Source organism: Rhamphochromis longiceps, linkage group LG12, assembly GCF_057381845.1.
Source record: "Rhamphochromis longiceps isolate RC_006_pf linkage group LG12, R_longiceps_female_GT1.1, whole genome shotgun sequence".
NCBI classification, from domain to species: domain Eukaryota; kingdom Metazoa; phylum Chordata; class Actinopteri; order Cichliformes; family Cichlidae; genus Rhamphochromis; species Rhamphochromis longiceps.
In genome coordinates, this window is record NC_140568.1 from 6,767,184 (window position 1) to 6,785,547 (window position 18,364).

Here is an 18,364-nt window from a genome sequence, read left to right on the forward strand (position 1 = left end):
GCATGCCTACGTGTTTGATTTTGCACAACTACAACAGTGGGACTTCCTTCTGCCCGTATGCACATGACTAAACCAATCCATGCAAAAACAAACAAACAAAACAAAACCTTAGAAATCTGGAAACATCCAAATGTTTTTTCACATGTACTGCATATTTTGTTAGCAACTGTGAAAAACAACTATAATAATGATAATAATTAATTGTAACATTATGTATTGAAGCAGAAGTTCGCTTTTGCAGTAGTGACACTTTGAATCATAACAAAAATACTAACTGGTCACAGCATCAAACCTATATAGTAAAAATAAAAACAGCAATGTTTTACAGCATGCTCTGCTAATAAAGTATCTGAAGGCTGTTGGATGAAGAACTGTGCTCCCAATTGATCGATTAATTTGCTTATTTGTTTTGTTAAATGACCTACATAATTTGAATTTTTGTCTTCAGGTTGTGAGATGATGTCAGATGGAAAGAACTGCACAGGAGGTTGGGTTGACATCCCCTTCAACAATACTGAAACAAAGGGAAACTGTCAAATGACTTATGGAAATCATACAAACTACATTCTCACAGTGATCACCAGGAAACCTATGAAGGAGAACAAAAACATAACGGAAAACCATTGTGATGAACTGAAACTTGGTAAGACATGTTTTTTGTTTGTTTTTTAATTTCTGAATTCATTTTGGTTTCATTTTGTTAGTTTTTGTTCTGACTTTTTGTGGCTTCAATCACGGTAAAAAAAAAAAAAGAAGTTATATTCAGTATTTTCTATGCAGCATGGTGGTGCTGTGGTTAGCACTGTTACCCTAACGCAAAGGGGTCTTGGGTTTAAATCAGCAGCTGGGGGCTTGGATTCTCACCAAATAATCCAGCTTCCTCCCACTTGTCCCAAAGACATGTGTGTTAGGTTAACTGCCAATTTGTGAATGGTTGTCTGCCTCTCTGTGTTATCAGTGTGACGGCCTGACAGCTTGTCCACGGTGTACCACACCTCTGACAGCTGGGATGGGCTCCAGCCCGCCCATGACCTTGAATTAGCTAAGCTGTCCAGAAAATGGATAGATGACTTGGTAGATATTGTTTATGATCAGTCAGTAGAGTCATAAAGTTTGGTTCCAATTTTGCACGTTATTTACTCTTATAGGCAGTTTTCCCTTTTAAGACTTTTAATAATCACAAAATGTTACAAATTTTACTAATTACAAATGTATTTTTTATTTAAGATGCAATTTTAAAAGAAAAATTTTATGCAGTAATGATACACATACACACTCTACTGTAAAAAATTACAGTTTGATTTTGTTTCATCTGTATATTTATTCGCAGTGAAATCAGACTGCATAAAACCATTTAATCAAACATTCACATTATGTGAATGTGAATGTGAATATAAACAATAGATTACGATCTAATTTCAATGTTGGCATCAACAATGAAATTAATTTCATTGTTGATGCCAACATTGATGCCAACATGCGTTTGCAAATAACAAAAAAGAAGTTGCAAGTTGCACTTAGTCAAAATTAGTGCTATCCATCAGTTATCAGACAAACTATTTGTTTCCAGAATGAAAAACAGACCGAGACCTGAAAGGATCAGAACTGGTTAATATGGAGGAGTTGAAGTCCATTTAGAGGATCAAATAGCTGGTCATTGAGGTCGCTCTTGAAATTAGTTTGAAATTCATCTGAAACTTCATTGTTTTGTTGTGTTGTTATTTTTGTATGATTTGAACCTGTTAACTCATAATTGTACTGCAACTGTTTGAGATTTGTGTTTGTGCGCTGGCTTATTTTTAAATTTTTACAATCTCTGCTACCATTTTGGCCTCATAACTCTTGAAAGCGATTTTCAATCTCCCTGAGCTTTTAGCTTGATGAATAAAAAAATAAACATACTGCATGACATAAACCATACAGAGGGGTTGTGATTGTGAGGCCTTCTACAGACACACTGCTGCTGGTTTGATATGAGAAAGAAAGTCACTTCTGGCATGAGAATTCCAGAATAATCCTATTCTTACACCAACACAAGATTTTGCATATTCTAAATTATTAAAACTCAGCTAAACAGGTAAAACAATATAAGGTCATAATATTCTTGGGGTTATTTTTTAGCTTCTTTATAGCTTTGCAAAATCTTATAAGCAGTTTATATGCGTGTAAAAATAGCTAAAAGCACACATTAGCTAACATAAATCAAGTAGGATGTCTAACAGCGTCTAAGAAAAGAAACATTAAAAACACTTCTTGATGTTGAGGCCCAACAGAGGGTCATCTTAGGCCCAATGGGCTATCAGAGTTGCAATACACTGGTGGAAACCATGCTCTGTTCAAATATGAATGCTAAGCAGCATTTTTTTTTTTTTTAAGAAAATAAAATGTTTAATAGAATTACCAATTTCTATTGTAAATGGACAAGCATTTAGCTCTGTGATTACAGTCAACTGAAGCCGTTAACTTCAAACATCAATTCCCAGTCAGCAAAGCCTTTTGCAATGTGCACATAGAGAGGAGATAGAAATTACTGTCAAACATAAAGGTTTGCACCATGATAAATAATGTTTGGTGTTCTTCTGCACATTCTCAGGTCAGATGTTACACACAGATTTCAGGTTCATATGGTGGAATAGTTTGTAAAAATGTGGCTCTCCTCTGGATCAAACCTTCACACCACCTGTCTCAGTCCTCAGGACCTTCAAGCAGACGAGTTCACCTTTATAGAAAACCATACTGATTCTTCTTTAACCCCGTCTTACTTATTTTGAATGCCACACTGTTTTCAAAGGGAAACACCTGTGAAAACTGCATTCACACTGTTTTACTTTTGTTAATGTTGCCTTGCAACTTTCAGTCACAAAACTCATAATGCGCCTCTTGGCTAAAACGTGACAGCAGCTTTTTGTTGCTAACAGTTTTACGTCACTGCAGACTATTACTAAATAGCTGACTTCACCTCTGTTGGCACCACTGTCACACTTCCATGTCTTTCTGGGACATTTAAAACGACTCTCACGGTTATTTGTAAAATTGATGAAAATGTGAGATTATAGTTTTAAATAACTATAAAACGATCGCTCTGCTGTGGCTCTGCTTCCGACGTTGTGCCAAATAGTTATTTTTCTATGTGTGTTTTTATATGTACCCTAATATTTTTGGTTATAATATAAATGGGCTGTAGTCAACAGAATTTATGAAGGGGAAATGATGTGTTTTGCAAGTTTATCACTCTGGCTTATTGTTTCTGCTCTGTGTTCTACATTATAACTAATCCAGTCCGTTCTGGCTTCTTCAAGTATCTTTATGGAACTGTGATGTTATATTTACGGTATTACAAATTTTACTCCCCTATTAGCCAGATCTTTCTTTAAAAAGATTTTTTTAATATCAGTGAGACTTCTCACCTGCTGTAAATAAATAATATGTAAAAGTCCCTTTCGCCAAAAACTGACCACAGCTTCTATATTGTGACAGGAATATCCTTTCTGCTTCAGAATGACTCTGTATCACTCATGAGAGATATATTTGAGATACTTTTTGACAGATTATTGGCCAACAAATCATCTACAACAGCTTTAATACTGGAAAACCACCAGCAGGGCTACTGCTCTGTCCTTACCTGTCTATCTCTGAGACTTAAACCATTTCTGATTATATTGTGTTTTGGTGGTGAATACAGTCTTGCCAACCAAATTTGGTCTTCATCAAATTACCACAAATTTATTGTCATATAAACCTTGAGGCTTTAATCCCTTTCGGAGCAGTTACTTGCTGTGTCTGCCTACTGGTTCAGCTTTCTTAGACATATGAAAACCCATCAGAGGGGAAAGCTTTGCTTCCCTTCACTCAGTAGATATTAGCACTGGAACACAAAAATCAATACACATGAACATTATCAATACCGATGATAAGTAGTATTTACATAAACATTTTTACAATACATAAAATAGTTCAGTGTATACTACACCACCATACAAACATGTTTTATAGCTTCTCTGTGCTCATTTGTAACACGTACATTATTAATATACATTTAAAAACAAACACACTGGATTCCAACAGCGTTAAAATAAGTTTCACCGACGGGTTTCTCTAAACACTTTGTTTTGTTCACTGAGAAATGTCGTGTCAAGAAGCCACAAGCTCCACTATGTGAATCACATAAGAAAACATGATAAATCCAGCTCTTATTATCGTTTTATGGAAACTTCATAGGCCGCAAATCCCAAGGTCTGCCTGATAAACACCACTAATAAGTCCTAGATCTGGCTTATTCTCCAACAGGTGTTTTCACTTTATTTTCCTATCATAAAATAAGTGGTCCACCTGGCAAGGAGCAAAGCGCCAAACAGCACAGTGTAACTGAAGAGAACAAATTTGAGGATTTCCTTGAATGTCCGGAGGAAGCGGATAAACAAGGGGTCCACATCCTGGGGCTCCTGCTGTGTCATTTGCCTCCGACCAAGCTGGGTTAGGTGTCCCATGTTTTGGCCTCGCCCCATTCTTCAAACAAACACATTTGTTAGATTTCAGTACAAAAGAAAAGAATTAGAATCAAGACAGGTGGCTGAAAGTTCATTAAACATATATGTACTGCAAGCAACACCGGCAGTATGAATGATTTAAATTTAACGTATGGAAATTTAGACAAAAACACCAGGATGCATCTTCATATTAACTTGTATTATAAGCACAAAGTTATTTATTCCTGGCAATGTAAAAGCCGAGGAAAGACTGGCGTTAATAATTTATCCCCCAAGTTGCACAAATGGGTTCAGTATCGATCTGCTTTGTTTGCGTACAGTTGCAAATAATATACTGAACATCATTCGCCTTTACTGCTTTTGGATAAGAAAAAAAGAACAATTCCTGCATGGTGAATCTGTTTTTTAAGGTCATTTTTTTCCACACTATTAAACAACAGCCACACCCATACAAGAACCGCGTTAGTCACAATAAATTTTGCTTATAAAAATGTATACTTTTATTATGTCTCCTCGTTAAAATAAAGAAAGTTGAGTGTCTGTTATCTTCTTAAAATTTTTATCTTGCTATCAAAAACAGACAAACTGTGCATAAAGTGACAAATGTAAACATGCATGAATGCCAGATAAGTCCACATGAGGTAAAGGCATAATTTCTTTTTTTATAAAAAAGGAAACACTTACACCTTTGTATTGATGGAGCAGGACAGGAGCTGATCAGAAGGGCTCCTGTGCTTCTAGCCCTGAAGTCCAAGTTGATGTGTGCCGTCTTGAGCGTTTCAAGCCCTTGTGGGAGAGGAGGAGCCAAAAGGAAAAACTGATCACAAGGATCTGAATCCCCTGGGATTTATTTAATGGCAATAAAAGTGTTGTTGCACCTGCTCCTCAAGGAAACAGCAGGCCAAAATTTACAGATTTAAGTATTCTCTGAATAATTTACCAAAGTAGTTTCCAAGACTTTTACACAAGCAGCATGAAGGAAAAACTACAAAGATTAGCCAAACAGAGGTCACCAAAATATCTGAGTGCTGTCAGCAGGTCTCCCTATATATATAGCGTCAGGCACGGAGAAGGTATTGACTGATACAGAGATCAAACACCCTCCTGCCGCAGAGTTATCCTCTACCGGAACATGGAGCAAATGGCCTCCTAATTCAATCAGTGTCCTGTGCTGTCAAATCATGGGCTGCCGTGGGCTGAGCTCTCCAGACAGCACAGGGCCATTATCGGATGATCAGGAGGCCTGTTACTGCGCTAATTGCTCCTTCAGAGAACTGGAGCACTGCTGAGGAATACACTCTCATCCCTGCTTTTCATCCGCTTGCAATCAGCTTTCCTTACCAAAAAATTGCCCAATTTACAATAATCAAAATGGCGTATCACATGACCAAGTAATGTGACACTAATTATAGTTTAAGACTTTATTTAGTCATTTTTAATCCAAGCAAAGGAAAACAAACAAAAGACAACTACAAAAGCTTTCAAAAATGCAAATCAAATGCATCATTACTCTTCTATGGCATCACAAATATGTTTTAATTCTATATACAGTATATATACAGTAGCAGAAAAGCAATAGCTGCAATGACAGAAACACAACCAAAGGACAAAGTTCATTAGACATCAATAAACCTTTAAATTGCACGATACGGGCGCAACTCAAAGGGAGGACAGTAAAGATTATGGAATGTATATAAAAGACAGATGTAGCCTCCGGCTGCCCTAAACCTGCTTTTTCTCTAATGTCCAGCAGGGGGAAGAGTCCTCTGCAAAAAAATTAAATAAAATAAAAATCACCAGATTGTCTCCATTGCTTGTTCAGCCTTTTTTTTTTCTTTTAGAAAAGGAAAAATGTGTAATTTTGTAAATTCTAATTAAACTCTTGATTAGGGCAAAACAGATGATAAAGCAAGCTATGCTTCAGAGCTACGTTTTGCTGTACTATGAGCATTTCTCAGTCAGACCAACCCACGGTAAACACATCAAGAAAAGAAAACGGCCGACACAAACATCCGACTTTGCAAACAGGACTTTGCAAAACAAAGGGTGGCATCACTCAGGCGATTAGAAAGTGGAAATGCCTAAGGCTGCAGTGCCATAGTAGGTAACAGTTACTTTGACATAAAGATATTTTCACAGGGCAACTTTGAAAGAGCCGGTCTCTCTTTAAACCGGAAGAGACATCAATGAAACACCTGCAGGACAGTGATGTGGACATAAAAAAAACAGTAGCTGAGCTTTTCTGGTAGATGGGCTTTTTGATGTGGCCAGGTGTACGTGCAGGTGACTCATTGTGTTGGGGATTCAGGGCGGTCCATGAGGGATTTGATCCAAGTTGTGCCATTTATGAGTTTTGTGGTGGCTATAACATACTCCATCCCGCTGTCTTCCACTTGAGAGAGGAAACGGAGAGCAGCTATTTCTGCATACGTCACACCACCGAGGAAGAACACCAGCGTTGTCCGATTCTCTCCCTGCTGGCCTGTTGGACATTGAGAGGAGATGCAAGTCACTAAAATGCAACATAAAAACTAAATATATTAACAATAGCAAAGGATATTTTATTGTTTTTCCTTAATTCCACTCTGACCTGGTAAATCCTTTAAATACTACCAAATATAAATGTTAATAAAACACAGCTCAATGTAAAGCAAATAGCAATCCACCCTCTGTTAAAGCACAATTTTTAAAAAAAATGTGAAAACCCTTATTTAGCCATACACTCCCCCCAGATTAGAGTCCTCTATTATCACCTTTAAAAACTAATGCAAGGCAGGCATGTAGCAACAAGTCAACTGTCTAATGCCCAAACACAGTTCTAATTAGCACATTTCAAACAGAGTGTATAATTAAATTCATTATTCACATCAGTGCAACACCTACTACTGCCAAAATGAAAAGATGGAGGAAAACAAAAGGAAAACACTGGCTGTCACTCACAAATCAAGCACAGAGTGGTTTTTCAGCCTTTCTATCAAGAAAGGCACACAAAAAAACGACAAGCTAACAGTGGCTATGTGGCACCATTGGCTACATGCCATAAATCTGCCGCTATTCAGCATCTGACATAAACAAATCCTGTGTCTTATCTACACAGAGCAGGAGGGCGGCTGTTTTTGTTCTGTTGTGAGCAGCAGGGCAAAGAGCAGTCCTAGCTTCTCTTAGTCCTTACGTTTCTTATGGAGCCCAGAGGGAAGCTGTTGTCTCTCCTCAAAGTGTGGGCCGGGAAGCATTTTCAGCACCTCTTCAATGCTGCGCCACCCAGGCCGTGCCAAGATCTGAGTCAGTCGGATGCTAAGAGGAGAATAGCCACTGTACACATATGAGATGTCGTTGGGATTCTGAAAGAACAGAAAAACTCACAAACGTCAGCCCTTGCTTTTTCATGAGTTTAATCCATTAACTGCTTTCCTTTTTTTGTATATTGAGTACCTGCTCATTGGCGTCCTCCATCCACAGTTTAAGAGTTTTTCTAATAGTGGGGTAGTTATTCCGTGAGCCTGTCTGTGGCTTTAAAAGACCAGCCTTCTCTAGGTTGTTCAGCGTGAGTATGTGTTCATAACCATAGGTCTTCACACAGGGGGAGGAAAAAAGTTCAAAACCATCCAGTTTTAATTATGACACAGCAAATAATCATTTTTTGATTCAGCCAAGGGTGCAGAGAAAGCTTCTTTATGTCTTTACCTGGAGAATCTCCCTCTTGTAGTAGTCCATCACCTTGTGTTTGAGGCCATTGTTGCAGACTGACTGCATACACACCAGACGCAGGATCTTGATCAGGGGATCCTTCTGGGCAATGCAGTCTTCTATATACGTGTTCACCTGCATAGTCACATAATTTTAGGGTGTTTAGTGAACTTTTACTAAAAATCCTGTGAAACAGCACCTATAAAAACACACCTTGCAACTACTGGATTGGACTCCCTTTTGCCTACAGAACTGCCTTAATTCTTCATGGTATAGATTCAACAAGGTGCTGGAAACCCTGTTGGATCTATACCATGAAGAAACATTCCTCAAAGATTTTAGTTTGTATTTAAATGAAAGCATCACAAACTTGCTGCAGATTTGCTGGGTGTACATCAAGGATGCAAATAGGGTTGTGTAGGGAAACTCCCAGGAGATCAGCAGTTGTGAAATTCTCATACCAGCTCATCTGGCATCAACAACCATGTCATGTTCAAAGCCACTTACATCACCTTTCCTCCCATTCAGATGCTCAGTTTGTTTAGTATCTAAGGCTACGTTCACACTGCAGGTCTTAATGCTCAATTCCAATTTTTTGATCAAATCCAATTTTTTTTGTCTGCTTGTTCACACTACAAATAAAATGTGACAGCAAACGCTCTCTAGTGTGAACCCTCAAAGTGGCCCGCATCTGCAAAAGAAGACGTCACTCACAACGTGCTCTGTTTAGACCCAGAGCAAACAGTATTGTTTGACTGATGGCCCTTAATATAAAGACTTGTTTTGGACTTTACCTCTCCCGATTTTTGCTTTAAGTTATTTTGTTATTTACATAATAATGTAAATAACCTAATAATTATCCTTATTGCTGTTTTAGAGAGAAGCGGTGCTTTAAAGGATAGTTGCAGATTTCTGTCAGAATCTGCAGATTATACAGTACAAATAACATGTTCACATTTCTCCAACGTTGTCTTCCCAGCAGTTTCACTAACATCTACATGTGATGGCCAGGAGGCGTTCGCGATGTCTTCTCCGGAGCTGATAATTGGCATCTGTCTTGTGTCAGTGACGTAAAAGACGGATTAAATGCAACCTGACCGTTCAAACAGCAGTCACTTTCTAAAACATCAGATATCTATCGGATTCAGTACCACATACGAAAGTGACCCAGATCAGATTTGAAAATATCGGATTTGTGCTGTTCACACTGTCATGCCATGATCAGATATGGGTCGCATAGGGTCAAATACAATCGGATTTGATGCGCTTTCGCCTGCAGTGTGAACGTAGCCTAAATACATGGAGCTGCAGGCCGTGTGAGAATGGTTGAACAGGTTTATCTAATATATACGTGTTTTTGATAACGTGTAACAACTTATCTTAGGGAGGAAAATAGGTAACTAGATGAAAAATACCTTGTCTGTGTCAACACCAGTCATAAATTCCTGCTCCACTGTTAGATTATCAAAGAAGGCCTCGGATGCTGAAACATGAGATGATAGATGATTTACTACATAGTAATGGATATTGATGGAAATAGTTGTCTTTAAAGACTTTAAAGCCAAAAACTGAGCGAGATGTATGCTAAAAAACATAATGTGATTTGATGGGAAAGCATTGGATTATATACGCACTTGTGATGTCTTTGATCAGCTCGGCAATAGAAGTGTGGTTAGCCAGTGAGCTTCGGGCTGCCTGCATGTGAGGCAGCTGGGAGACAAACTGCTTAATTTCTCCCACCGTTTTGGCATTATGGCGCTCCTGAGAGACAAGAAGAGATGAAACAAGCATGATGCAGCATCCAAATAATCTTTAACCACTATCACACAAAACACCTCAGTAATAAAATTCAAGGCTTTGACATGCTACAGTTATAATGCACTGGACCATAGCACTCCTTTACTTGTTGTTTGGCCTAGCAAGAATATCTGAAACTGATCTCATGTTGCTCCCCGAAAGTACCCGGATTGGAATGAAGGAAATTTCACACTATGATCACCACATGTAAGCAAAGAAGGAAAAAAAAGCAAAAATGTATCCAAAACAAGGCTAACCTCAAAGGCGGCAGATATTATTTTAGCTTTTTTGCTTAGTGCTGCTCCAACAGCATTGAAATTTTTGTCCCGGATTTCCGCATACAGCTCCTCTGCTGAGTTGAGCTGTAACTTCTTGGGCTCGGTCGGCAAATCTTTACTCCCTTCACCTTGCTTCTTCTGTGCAAACTTCTCAGGAGGCAGCTTGACATAACCTGGAGTGAAAGCATAGAATTAAAAAAAAAAAAAATACTAAAAATAAAATAATCCCTGAAAAACTTATGGCTCAGGATAGTAACACTACTTGCATGAAAAGCTACCACACAGAAATGTCTGCAGGCAAGCATCCAAACAAGGATCACTAGACTGCAGACATCATCAAACTGCTGGAGAAACTAACCTCCACCTCAACACTACAATATGTCAAATATTGGAGAAAAAAAGAAGATTAATTTTAATGTTCAAGCGTAATCCTGCTTTGCTTTTTGATTAAAAATAAAGTTGCAAAAGAAACAGCGGGATATGCAGATGTCAGATACAATAAATATTACTGAGGCTCAACATGCAAACATAAGAATAAGAACTCTAATTGATTTATTCATACCATTACTGATTCCGTAAATCTCGTCAATGAGACCCTCATAGGTGAGCTGTGTGGCCAGAGGGGTGAGCAGGTCAACGTTACGATCAAGGAGAAGAAGGGTATCGAACACGGGCAGAATCTGATTCTGACTGCCAGCAAACTCCCTCTTCATCCTCAACATCATGTTGGCAACGAGCTGATAACAAGCAGAGCATTTGTTTATCAGAAAACTGTATTCACCTCGCTGCTGCAGAGCCTCTGCTTTCATATAAAACAGAAATTATTGCAGGTTACACCATGCTCACCCGTGCACATTCTCCTTTCCCATATATCTGTGGAATGGTGCCATACAGAGCCTGCAAGGTCATGAGGCCTTTGGCTGTGTGGTACAGACTTGTTTGGTCATTTTCCAGGTAGCACTCCTGAGTGAGACAAAGGGGAGTAATTTATGTGTATATGAGAGATTCCACCAAAGCAAGTATATGATATATATTTGTACTCTGCAACCTGAACACACCCTGAAAGCACTTTCATACTCCATGGACAGCAGGTCCCCATCGTAGGGAATCAGGTCCAGGATATACTCATCGATGTTGATGAAAGAGGCCAGCACGCCCTGCTCCTTCAGCCGCTGTTCGCACAGCATGCTCCGCCGAGGCACGAACAAAATATGAAAGTCTCGGGATGAATGGTGTCTATCCTCACTAAAGAGTAGCACAATTCATGTTGCAAAGTGTGGATAGCTATGCAAAGTGAGAGAAAGGACAAGAAAACAAAACCTTGTCTTTATCGCAGATTGAAGTTGAGACACATACACTCACCTAGTTATATTGTCTGCAATGATGTCCATAAGTTCCAGTCTGGGCCGGACAAAAAAGATGATATTTTTGACATCAGCAGGGGGAAGCCTCCCATTCTTGAGGGTGAACATCTTTTCCACTTCATGTTCCTGAACACACCATAATAAACGACAAGTTAAAACAACACCCTCAGCAACATTAGACACATGACATTAGTGTTAAAAGAAACTAGATAATAAGACGTGGGCCTTGTCTGTTGTCTGAGTTAATTTAGACATAAATTGTGCAAACACTTCCAAAAAATAATGTGCAAATAAATACAGAATTCCAAGATTTGAAAATCCCATGAACACATATTTCTTTTACACTAAAAAAATAACAGAAAACATAAAAGATTTAAAATAAGAAAATGGACCAAGAAAAATATTTGATTATTTTTAATTTGGCGACACCAGTACATCTCAAAAAAGGGCATGGGTATCTTTACCACAAACTGAGGAGACTAGCGGCTGGACTTTTAGGAGAGGAACACTGTACCTTTCTTGTCTGATATACAATTCTAGCTGCTCTACAGTTTCGAGTCTAATTTGTTGTATTTTTGATTTCACGATGTGCCAAATGCTTTCAGCTGGTGAAAAGTCTAGAATGTAGGCAGGATAGTTCAGTAGACTCTTCAACTATGAATGCATGCTGTTGTAATAGATGCTTAATGCGGTTTAGCAGTCTTTTGCTGAAATGTGCAAAAAGACTGCTGTCCTATCCAGTCTGGATAGGAGCATATGTCAAACCTGTTTTCAGCATTGCTAGATATGTAGACTACCAATTCCACAGGCATGAATGCAGCTCCATCAAAGGTGCAGGTTTTTGAAAGTGCTGATAATAAGTCAGATGCTGCCTTTCCTGTTTAGTCCTGAGGACACAACATCCACGTTTTGCAAAAATAATTTAAAGTCTTAATTCATCTGACCACAGAATAGTTTTCCACTTTGCATTTTACATTAGCAGACAGTAGCATTTCTGGATCACGTTCAACTATGGCTGATATGTACAAATCATGTTACTGACCTGTTACCAAATGTTCCTCAAGCTATTTCATTTTAGTACCAATTACTTTTCCAGACTGTTCTTCGTGTACCAACGTTTTCAGTTGTCTTGTTGCCATCACATTCAAAAGGGCCTAATATTTTTTCATTAAACAATATAAAGCTCTGACGTTTTCTATTTATGTATTGGTTTAGGAGATTTGCAAATTATTGCATTCCCACAAAGCACAGCTTCTTAACATTTTTAGAAATGGGTTTGTAAACAGAAAGCACTTACCTTCAACAGAGAGTACTGAGCTATTAGTCCAAACGGTCCCGTCAGATATTCGTCCCAAACAATGGCCTAAAGTAAGAGAGTAAGAACAAACAAAGCTTTGAATCGTGAGTAAGCAGAACTGAAGATGTTCTGTCAGGCGATACTTGCTAACTTTTACTTAGCTATTAGCTCGAATACTTTATAATACGACGCACCTATACAGATATATGTCTGCGTTATCTGTACTGTTTTACACATTCAAAATAAAACTATGACTATAATGTTAACTGACAGTCTCATGGTAACGCTGAGGCTCAGAGACCACATTGAGTACCACTACCAGTGTTTGGACCACATTTCACAGGCGTATGCGGGTTTGTCACCTTGCTTCCTGCGCATTTGTCCAAAAACTCTCGAAGCTCTTTTCGTGCTGCTTCTCTCAATATGTTTAAATTCACTCTACCGTACGACAAGTGAGCAGCCATTTTTTCCTTACTAGCAGCACAACAAATCAGGTGACTTCTGCGGAGTCGCATCATGTGACCAAAGAAAGTCAAGCTAGTTCATGCCAGTGATTGTAGAAAACACCACAATTGTACCAAACACTTCCACTTCACTAATGCACCGACAAATCCAGGTCGACACTATCTGTTTGCAGTCTACGGTAATAATAAATAAAAGTTAAATGCAAAACCTAAAATAGCATAACGTGCAATACGGGTTTCACGCATGCGTAGATGTTGCTCAGTATGAAAAACAGCTTAAGAGAAATACTCATGTCTCATACCGAGTCTCAGCGTCGTTTAAATTATACTTATTAAGCGCAGACATCCACAGAATAACATCGGAAACGTTTTCTATGGGCTCAAAATGTGGTCATAAATATTTTGTACTTGTAAATCGGTTTTGTACTTGTAAAAAAGATTTGTATGTGTAAAAAAGATTTGTGCGTGCGTAAAAAAGATTTGTATGTGTAAAAAAGATTTGTGCGTGCGTAAAAAAGATTTGTATGTGTAAAAAAGATTTGTGCGTGCGTAAAAAAGATTTGTATGTGTAAAAAAGATTTGTGCGTGTGTAAAAAAGATTTGAGTGTGGACTTAGCCCAAAAAACCCCTGCAAGTTACAAATACGAATTTTGACCCTATTTTTCTTCCTTTAAACTGATTGGTCAATGTCATGTCAATCACAAATTAAACAATCCAATCAGAGAACAGATGGGTTTGGCTATCGGAGGGGCACTTTTTTGAACTGCAGGTCCTTGAAGGGTAATCTCTATCCGGTTGTTCAGTGATGACGCGACGAATCCTACTTCCGGGCCTAAAGTAGTCTGCGTTTAATATGGCTTTTGTGTTGTTAACATGTTTAATGTTATGTATTTTCTTCTATTTGATCTCAAAAAGCTCCTAAAACAGTCAGTGATCCAGGTTGACCTCCCTCGGCTTTTATTACCGCTAATCATTTATTTAAGCTCAGTTTTTAAAACCTTAGGATGTAACTACAGCCCAGCCCATGCAGCAGTATATGAATGACTAACCTCGTATTGTGGATGGATTATCTCAGTTGTTCTCCTGGCTGAAGTTTGGTCCTTTTACAGCATCCTGCCATGCGATTACATTTGTTTCTGACCACCGAGAACACTCACGTTAACTTTTATCGAGTGGAAAAAAAGTTAGCTTGTTTATATTATGCTAACATAGCTGTGTCGCTAGCGGTCACGTAGCACATCATTATATACCAGCTAGCCCAACTTCAGTAACCTTACAAACGTCACTGCTGTTTAGTTTTCTGTCTTCATTTATGCTGGAAGTGATAACAGAGCTGTACGTTTTAATTTGTTTCCAAAACCCCGCAGTCAGGACATGCTATATTGTATTTAGATAGAAGCTAGCGAGCTAACTCCCTGCTAACTTCTAACTCCGTTAAATGTCATAAATTCCGTTTTCATGGATGCCTGGATGTTAAACTCAATTGTTACACCTGGTAGAGCAGAACGCTGATCATTTTATTAAAGATGAAAGACTTTAGACAGTTTTTCAACTCTCAGTAATGCCATAGTGATCGTTTGATATATGGAGCTGCAGCGGAGTTTAGACCCAGACGCGGCTAGTGACGTCAGACTGAACAACCGGATAGGGCTTTGGAGTTGACGTCACGCCGCAATGCATTGTGGGAGCGCTGCGCCATTTTCGGGGTCTATGAATCAAAACAAACACACTGTGTTGGAACGACGACTACAAGAAAGATGCTTAAAAGCAGCTCAAAAGAGAATGAACTGTATAGAGACCGATTGCGTAAAGAGGCGAAGCAGCGGTACTTGCAGAAAATAGCGTGCATTGGAAATGTGGACCCGTATGACATATGGCCGTGGAGTAGAAACCCCGAACACCTAGCGCTATTGACGTAGCCTGACATATTTTCGTACCTTGTCTGTGGAGTCAGCGCCGTACAAGTCGTCATTCAAACAAAGGTAAGTCAGCTCGAGTACAGTGAGTGAAATGCGTTTGATTTCCCTCCAAACATTCAGATTAGTGCAGCATAAATTCATTCATGAGGGGAAATTACAGTGAGAACATGTGGAGGCTGTTAGGTGGATAACATAGTGAGTTCAGTGCATTGATGTGACATTGTCCTGAAGGATTTAGTTATTCTTTATGGTTAAAGAAATTGCACTAATTTATTCATATTTATTATAAATAATCCTAATTACACATCTTGCTTCCATGTTTGTATCCTGTGTCACTAAAAATACATTTTATTTTAGTTTTATACATTGATTAATGACCTGCAGAATATCCTTATCATATTAAGTGATTCATAATTGTCACTTTATGCTTTCTCCATCTCTAAAGTGATGACATCCTTGCATTACATACTTTAGGTTCATTTTCTGCAGGCAGGTTTCTGAAAGAGAACAGGCAGATTTACACTATAACATGCAGCGTTCTATAGATGGACACATAAAGAAATGAAAAATGACATGTATGTGCTAACTTTCTAAACACTTTGTTACATTTATGATAAAGTAGATTAAACACATTTACGTCGGCCTTGGCTCATAGTTCTTGTCTTTAAATGAACTTTGTGTGTGTTTCAGGTCCTGCACTCTCAAAGACTGAATGAACCAGCATTGCAGCCATGGGTCACTGTGAGCATCACAGGGAAGGTTGAAGCCGCCCACTGCATCTGTATGGCCGGAGTCGCAGAGACCTGCAGCCATGTCGCTGCTCTTCTGTTTAATGTAGAAGCAGCAGTGTTGATCTGTGGCACAAGGACTGTTACAGATGAACCTGCATACTGGGTTTTGCTGGGTAATGTGACCAAGATACAGCCAGAGGTTGGCCATAAGATGGACTTCTCCTCTTCAGCTGCCTAAAAAAAGGCTCTTGATCAAAACATAAACAGACCATCTGTAGTGACAGGTAAAAGGAGCCGTCCTCAAAAAAGAAAACTCCCACCTGCTACTGTGGAGGAGTTGTCACTGCTATAATGCCATAATGTTTTATCTAGGGGTCTAGATTTATGCCTGAAGTGCACTGCCGTGTAAATAATTTGCATTTACTGAATATGTACTGACTGAGTCCCACTGTTCAAATGTTGAATAAAGAAACAAACTAATTTTTGCCTCTTTTTTTATTTTATTAAAACCACTTTATAGAACATCACATCAGTAACAGTGTAAAATCCATGTCATTTATAGTTTACAAATGACAAAATGTTTACACAAAACCATGAGTGTTTACATGATATCACCCACTACTAACATTACTTTATTTACTGTATCTTTTGAAAAAATAACAGCACAAGACTTAAGAACATTTATCAGAAGCAGGTTTCATTCTTCCCTGGTTTTATTATCACACTGTTCACCAAATGCAGCAAACCTTCACCATCTTATCCAGGAGGGTCAACTCTTCACCCTCACATGGAAGAAGTAATCTGATTGGCATGGTGATGTTTGAAGCAGGTCCCTTGTGTAGCGCTGGGACCCAGTCATGATGTTTCATCCATTTCATCGGCTGGTTTGCTGCAATAATGCCAAATAATTAGCAACTCTATAAATAGAAGGTAGTTCTGCAAAATCACTCAGTAGGATGTTTGTTCTAATTTGCTATGACCTCAGAGTGCATTGAAAATGAAACTAATAGGCTATAAAGAGTGATATGAACATATTTAGAACTTACCGGAATGAAAATGTCTGGAGCACCAACAGATATTTGGAGATGGAAGAGAACTGCACGTCAGCTCGTCTCACAGCTGCTATCCAGGCTAGACGCCTTGGTTTGGTAACATCGATACACGAGCTGCCTCATGTTGCTTCCAGGTTGGGAAAGAATGAAAAGATAAACCCTTTTCAAGCTTATTCTCTTGCCGGTGTTGTGCAATCGAACATTGCAGCCGACCACACAGCAAATACGAACCATGGCTGTTGTGTGTGCCTTCGCTCCCTTTTCACTTGCGCTAGACCCCCAAAATGGCGGATTGGGCCAAAATCCTTTCCACGCCCACCCCCGTGACATCACGCTCCAAAGCCCTATATAAATATCCGATAGCAGTTAGGTCCCCTTACTTTCAGCAGCTGTTGAAAGGATAAAGTTGTGGTATGTCAGTGGTTAGAAATACCATTATTACTTTAGGATTAGTTTAACACAACGTCAGGGCTGACCCGGGACCATTGCTGTGAGTCACAGCGCGCAGCATAAAAGTCCCTTCACATCGGATGCAGGATGTGCTGCTAATGCTAATTGCTAACTAAAAGCAAAGGATCCAGAATTTGTTGCTGGCTGCTGAGCTCTGTGGGTTTTTGCAGCAGCTCTACCTGTACTAGATGCACCTGCTCCTTGTTGTTTTTATCGCTGACTTTATGTGAACTACAAGAGTTTCTGTTTTTTTTGCTAGTTCTTCAAATGTTCAATAAAAACATGTATGCTAATTCATAACGAAGAAAGCTTTGTAATGAAGACTGTCATTTCCAAAACACTGCCCCCCCCCCCCTGCCTCCGCAGCACTGTTGAAAAGGCTGCGGAAGTCCCTGTATTAAACACGTAGTCCTGTGACACAAAAATCACCAAACTCGGACGACCACAGACTGTTTTCCTTCGTGCGCTGGGTTGGCATGTAAAAGGGCATTTATTCCCTTCAAAGACCTGCAGTTCAAAAAAAGCGCCCCTCCGACAGCCAAACCCATCTGTTCTCTGATTGGATTGTTACATTTGTGATTGACGACATTCACCAATCAGATGAAAGGAAGAAAAATGGGGTCAAAATTCGTAGTTGTAACTTGCAGGGTTTTTTTGGCTAAGTCCACACACAAATCTTTTTTATGCACACACAAATCTTTTTTACACACACAAATCTTTTTTACAAGTACAAAACCGATTTACAAGTACAAAATATTTATGACCGCATTTTGAGCCCATAGTTTTCCGTTCAAGTATGCTTTTTAATACGATGAAGGAAGCGCAGAGAAGGTACTAT

At 39.0% G+C, this 18,364-nt stretch overlaps 1 protein-coding gene and 1 long non-coding RNA gene across 3 annotated transcripts in view; one reads left to right on the plus strand and one right to left on the minus strand.

The window, feature by feature from the left end:
- The window catches only part of LOC146656739 (uncharacterized), a 44,701-nt gene that overhangs the window by 15,732 nt on the left and 10,605 nt on the right, over window positions 1-18,364 (plus strand). For both annotated transcript variants that reach the window (XR_014913962.1, XR_014913963.1), the window contains exon 2: window positions 449-643. This is a non-coding gene — a long non-coding RNA (uncharacterized LOC146656739). The remainder of the gene's footprint in view (window positions 1-448; window positions 644-18,364) is intronic.
- LOC146656741 (vacuolar protein sorting-associated protein 33A) lies at window positions 6,309-13,468 on the minus strand. The gene is made up of 13 exons (XM_085424510.1): window positions 13,273-13,468; window positions 12,911-12,976; window positions 11,612-11,739; window positions 11,308-11,494; window positions 11,096-11,212; window positions 10,812-10,986; window positions 10,229-10,422; window positions 9,809-9,935; window positions 9,590-9,657; window positions 8,172-8,309; window positions 7,920-8,057; window positions 7,660-7,828; window positions 6,309-6,969 (listed from the first exon to the last, which is right to left on the minus strand). The coding sequence occupies exons 1-13, from the start codon at window positions 13,426-13,428 to the stop codon at window positions 6,776-6,778; spliced, it is 1,857 nt and encodes a 618-aa protein (XP_085280636.1). The 5' UTR covers window positions 13,429-13,468; the 3' UTR covers window positions 6,309-6,775.

Coding starts and splice junctions, on each gene's coding strand:
- LOC146656741 (XM_085424510.1), bottom strand. CDS start 13,428: ATGATGCGACTCCGCAGAAGTCACCTGATTTGTTGTGCTGCTAGTAAG. Junction 11,495..11,611: donor ATTGCAGACAATATAACTAG/GTGAGTGTATGT, acceptor GCTACTCTTTAG/TGAGGATAGACACCATTCAT. Junction 11,213..11,307: donor AGTATGAAAGTGCTTTCAGG/GTGTGTTCAGGT, acceptor TGTCTCACTCAG/GAGTGCTACCTGGAAAATGA.